Genomic DNA, 5978 nt, shown 5'->3' on the forward strand with positions numbered 1-5978 from the left:
CAACTAACACAAGTGACTCATGAAAAGCTCTCTTCTTATCAGATGACCACCATAGTAAAATTGGATTAAGAATTAGTAGGTCTCCTCAAGTGATACGAAAGTTGATAGCTTTCGTTGATTCGCGGAAGCAGCACAACAATGAAATAAACGGAAACAATAACAAGTCACGAAAATAGTAAAGAAACAACGAACCAGGAGTTAAGTAACCGGATATTTGCTTGGATTAGACCTATAATCCAACCAATGGTGACCGATGTAGCAAAGCGCGTGCTAGTCGATCTAGTTTAAGCCTGAAAACGCGTCAGACAGAAACCGTTTTGGAACGAAAACGCGTCGATCCGAGATAACAATTGCAAGGCAAAAGCTTAGGTTTTTATTATAACTTGAATGAATTAAAAACCATACATAAGGTCCTTATTTATAGTATTAGAATCCAACCTATTGCTAGCTATCACACGCCTAAAACAATAAGGAAATCGTACCCTTATTTTCCTAAAACCGACTTTCCTAAATATAATCTAATTACCTTGCCTTATTTGTAATTAAGCTAATTTCCATAAACTAAATAACGATATACCAAGGACATTAAGCTACTCCGAGATGCATTAGAACTCCTCGAGCTCTACTGTAACCCACGCCCAAGTATGTGACGCGAGCAGTTCCTCGTTCCTCGATCAACGTTGCATCTTCAAGCCCTTTTACATCCAACACGACCTCATCACTTAAGCTTGCTATTTTCGGATCATCCCCTCCTCCTTTGAAAGGAATTGTCCTCAATTCAGCAATACCATCATCATCAAGATAAGGAGACAAATCCCCTACATTAAATGTGGCGTGAACACCATAATCTCCAGGTAACTCGACTTTGTAGGCATTGTCATTTATTCGAGCCACAATCTTGTAAGGTCCTTCCGCTTTAGGCATCAGCTTATTCTTACGCTTGCTCGGGAATCGTTCCTTCCTCAAATGCAACCAAACTAAGTCGCCTGGTTCAAATATTTTAGGTCTTCTATGTTTGTTTGATTTCTTCTTGTAAGATTCATTAACAGACTTAATTCGTTCCCGAACTTGTTCATGTAACTTAATCATCGATTGAAGCTTAGCCTCGGCATCTTTATGTACTAGCTCGTCCTTTGGCAATGGAATCAAGTCCAACGGCAGATATGGATTTAAACCGTATACAACTTCAAATGGGGAGTGCGTAGTAGCGAAGGTAGGAGAACGATTATAAGCAAACTCGGCATGCGCAAGCTTTAAGTCCCAATCTTTCTGAGTTTTGCTTACCAATCCACGCAATATAGTACCCAGGATACGATTTGTTACTTCGGTTTGTCCATCGGTTTGAGGGTGATGCGATGTACTAAACAAAAGCTTGGTTCCCACCTTTCTCCATAATGTATTCCAAAAATAGCTTAGGAACTTCGAGTCACGATCAGAAACAATCGTTTTGGGCACTCCATGTAATCGAACTATTTCGCGGTAATATAAATCAGCCACATTACTCGCATCATCGGTCTTATGACAAGCCACAAAATGCGCCATTTTTGAAAATCGATCAACGACCACCATAATAGCATCCTTACCTCGTTGAGTGAGAGGCAAAGCAACGATAAAATCCATCGACACATCCTCCCATAGCCTGCTTGGTATTGGTAAAGGAATATACTCGCCTGGTTTAAAAGTACTTTTTGCAAGGTGACAAGTGACACACTTACTCACGACATTATGCACATCGCCTTGCATCTTCGGCCAATAGAAATGCTCTCGGAGAACATCCAATGTCTTCTGAACACCGAAATGGCCAGCCAAGCCTCCTCCATGTGCTTCTTTAACTAACAATTCTCGAATTGAATGCTTAGGAACACAAAGACAATTACCTTTAAATAGAAAGCCATCTTGCAACACGAAATCTTTGAATGCACCCGTCTCGCACTCGGCATATATCTTACAAAAATCCCCGTCCTCCACATAATAATCCTTCAAAGTTTCGAAACCAAGCAGCCGAATATCGAGTGTAGAAATCAAAGAATAACGGCGAGATAGAGCATCAGCAACAACGTTACTCTTACCATCCTTATACTTTGAAGAAAAATGAAACGATTGCAAAAACTCAACCCATTTAGCATGCCTCGGGTTTAACTTCTGCTGCCCGTTTATATGTTTCAAAGATTCATGGTCCGAATGTAAAATAAAATGACTCGGACGCAGATAATGACTCCAATGATCAAGGGCTCTCACAATAGCATAGAATTCCTTATCGTAAGTTGAATAATTAAGTCGCGCTCCTCCCAACTTTTCAGAAAAGTAAGCAATGGGGCGTTTACCTTGTATAAGCACGGCTCCAATCCCAACACCGCTAGCATCACATTCAACTTCAAAAGGTTGTGTAAAATCAGGTAAGGCCAATACAGGAGCCTCACAAAGCCGCTTCTTGATCTCCTCAAATTCTCTTTGGGCTGCTTCACTCCAAACTAAAGCTCCTTTCTTCAAACACTCCGTGATAGGACTGGTTATGGTGCTAAAATCCCGAATAAACCTTCGATAAAACGAAGCAAGACCATGAAATGATCTAACCTCAGTCACGGACTTAGGACATGGCCAAGACTTGATTGCCTCGATCTTAGATTGATCGACTGAAACTCCTTCTTTTGAAACGACATAGCCAAGAAATACCACGCTATCCACCAAAAACGTACACTTCTCCATTTTCCCGTAGAGTTATTGTGCTCTAAGGGTCTCGAATACTTGTCTAAGATGGACAAGATGATCCTCCAAGCTTCTACTGTAAATAAGAATGTCATCTAGATAAACAACAACGAACCTGCCCAAGAATGGTTTAAGCACCTCGTTCATTAACCTCATAAAAGTACTCGGAGCATTGGTAAGACCGAAAGGCATGACGGTCCATTCATATAATCCATGCTTAGTCTTAAAAGCCGTCTTCCATTCATCACCTTCCCTCATTCGAATCTGATGGTAACCGCTTCTTAAATCAATCTTTGAGAAAATAACTGACCCATGGAGCTCATCTAACATGTCGTCCAGCCTCGGGATTGGGAATCGATACTTGATTGTAATGTTATTCACGGCCCTACTATCGATGCACATCCTCCAAGTCCCGTCTTTCTTTGGTACAAGTACTGCCGGAACAGCACATGGGCTTAAACTTTCACGAACATAGCCCCGACTCATGAGCTCATCAATTTGTCTTTGCAACTTCTTTGTCTCCTCGGGATTACTCCTATAGGCTGCTCTATTAGGAAGCGACGCACCTGGAATTAAATCGATTTGGTGTTCGATTCCTCGAATTGGCGGCAACCCTGGTGGTAAATCATCTGGAAATACATCTTTGAACTCGTGCAATAACTCTTTGACGGGTCCTTCATTTACAATTGTTGCAGCGACATCTGTTTTCTCATCAGCAATTAACGCATACACGGGCTCACCATCGTCTAGAGCTTGCTCAATTTCTCGCTCATTAGCAAAAACAGATAAGCTAGGTTTCTTAGTTCGCTTGGCGCTCATAACTCGAACATCTTTAGGTGACATTGGTCGTAGCACAATCTTCTTACCTTTGTCATGTAGCTCATACTCGTTACTCCGACCATGGTGCACAACATCTCGATCAAACTGCCACGGACGCCCCAAAAGGATATGGCACGCGTCCATTGGAATAACATCGCAAAGAACATCATCACTGTATGAACCCATTGCCAACCCAACTCGGACCTGTCTGGTTACCTTCACTTTATTACCGTCATCGAGCCAATGCAAAGAATAAGGCTTAGGGTGAGCCGTTGTCTCTAACCCAAGCTTAGTAACCATCTCTGTTGATGCGACATTCGTACAACTACCACCGTCTATAATCAAGCTACACCACTTGTCTTTCACCTGGCACTTAGTGTGGAATATTTGATCTCGCTGTTCCGTCACAATGGGCTCGGATTTAGCCTGCAAGGAACGAAGTACCAACGTGTCATAAATAGGAGCATCATAGGACTCAACGTCCCCTTCTTCTTCGTCCTGTATACTGAGATTAAACACGCCTCCCAATGTCTCATCTTCCTGCTCAGATAACTCGTCCCTAGCAGCCATGGCTTCTCTTAAGGTTATGTTTCGTTTATTCGGACAAGAATTCTGAAGGTGGCCAAATCCTTGGCATTTGAAACAACGAACCCTAGAAAGGCTTGTTTCCCTCGGAGGTGGAGTAGCCTTAGGAGCCACGGTTGTTGCAGGGGTATTCACGGCCGTCACCACCGTATTAGAATTTGAACCCGACGCCATAGATTTGGATGGATCAGACTTACTCCAATTGCTCGACCTACTTACTTCACTCGCCCCATACCTGTTCTTTCCTTGCGCCTCAAGCTTCAAACACAAACCACATAATGTATCGAAATCAGCATATGGATACATCTCAACGGAACTAGCAATATTTCGATTCAACCCACGAACAAATCGTGCCATCTTTTGCTCCTGATTTTCTTCTATCTCTCCCATTAAAGAAAGCTTCTCAAATTCGTCAATATATTCATTAACACTCATCCTACCCTGCAACAAATCAGCAATTTTCTTGTATAAGGTAAGTCTATGCGTTGCCGGTACATATCTCTTCCTTAGCTTTCGTTTCAGCGTATCCCAAGAAGCAAGTTTCTCTTTTCCAGCCCGTGCTCTTTGAGCCTTCAAATTCTCATACCACAGTGAAGCCCCTCGAGCAAGTTTGAGAATTGCATACTTACAACGTTTATTGTCATCAAGATCCTTGAAATCGAACAACCTATCAATCTTTCGTCCCCATTCCAAGTAATCTTCAGGATCGGTCCCACCAACGAATTCCGGCAACTCCGTGATTTTGAACTCATCCACGGGTTTCTGTCTCGGTCCACTTCTGGGTCCCGTTGGCCTATTACGTAGGTAATCTCGTACTTCAGCCAGTATGGTGTCATCATCGAGCTCAGCCATCGAAACATAATCAGTAACCTATGCTCTGATACCACTAATGATACGAAAGTTGATAGCTTTCGTTGATTCGCGGAAGCAGCACAACAATGAAATAAACGGAAACAATAACAAGTCACGAAAATAGTAAAGAAACAACGAACCAGGAGTTAAGTAACCGGATATTTGCTTGGATTAGACCTATAATCCAACCAATGGTGACCGATGTAGCAAAACGCGTGCTAGTCGATCTAGTTTAAGCCTGAAAACGCGTCAGACAGAAACCGTTTTGGAACGAAAACGCGTCGATCCGAGATAACAATTGCAAGGCAAAAGCTTAGGTTTTTATTATAACTTGAATGAATTAAAAACCATACATAAGGTCCTTATTTATAGTATTAGAATCCAACCTATTGCTAGCTATCACACGCCTAAAACAATAAGGAAATCGTACCCTTATTTTCCTAAAACCGACTTTCCTAAATATAATCTAATTACCTTGCCTTATTTGTAATTAAGCTAATTTCCATAAACTAAATAACGATATACCAAGGACATTAAGCTACTCCGAGATGCATTAGAACTCCTCGAGCTCTACTGTAACCCACGCCCAAGTATGTGACGCGAGCAGTTCCTCGTTCCTCGATCAACGTTGCATCTTCAAGCCCTTTTACATCCAACACGACCTCATCACTTAAGCTTGCTATTTTCGGATCATCAAGAGACGGAACCTTAATAAACTTATTAATACATCAATACAAATTAATTGAAAAATGGGACAAAAAGTAATAAAATAGATGCGTATATCATAAAATAAGGTACTAATAAACATGGCTACAAATAAAATAGATACAATTGGTATGAAAACCTGTACTAAATAAAAGAAATATTTTAATCACGACTAATAATAAAAGGGTACGAAAAAGTACAAAAGTCAATACGAAAACAACTCTCTCAAATAGTCTCAATAAGTATAAAGTAATGAGATACTGTCTCTCCAAAGTTTTTAGTGAAGAATAATACTCGTAGGTATTTAGTGA

At 41.2% G+C, this 5978-nt stretch overlaps 1 protein-coding gene across 1 annotated transcript; it reads right to left on the reverse strand.

Moving 5' to 3' along the window:
- Positions 1-2718: 2718 nt before the first annotated feature.
- LOC141641905 (uncharacterized) lies at positions 2719-4962 on the reverse strand. The gene has a single exon (XM_074450549.1). It carries the CDS (start codon positions 4960-4962, stop codon positions 2719-2721), a length of 2244 nt encoding a protein of 747 aa, XP_074306650.1.
- Positions 4963-5978: the final 1016 nt, after the last annotated feature.

This window comes from Silene latifolia, chromosome 2 (assembly GCF_048544455.1).
Source record: "Silene latifolia isolate original U9 population chromosome 2, ASM4854445v1, whole genome shotgun sequence".
NCBI lineage: Eukaryota > Viridiplantae > Streptophyta > Magnoliopsida > Caryophyllales > Caryophyllaceae > Silene > Silene latifolia.

Bases quoted from the DNA above. Each gene is read 5' to 3' on its own strand.
- LOC141641905 (XM_074450549.1), bottom strand. From the start codon at position 4,962: ATGGCTGAGCTCGATGATGACACCATACTGGCTGAAGTACGAGATTAC.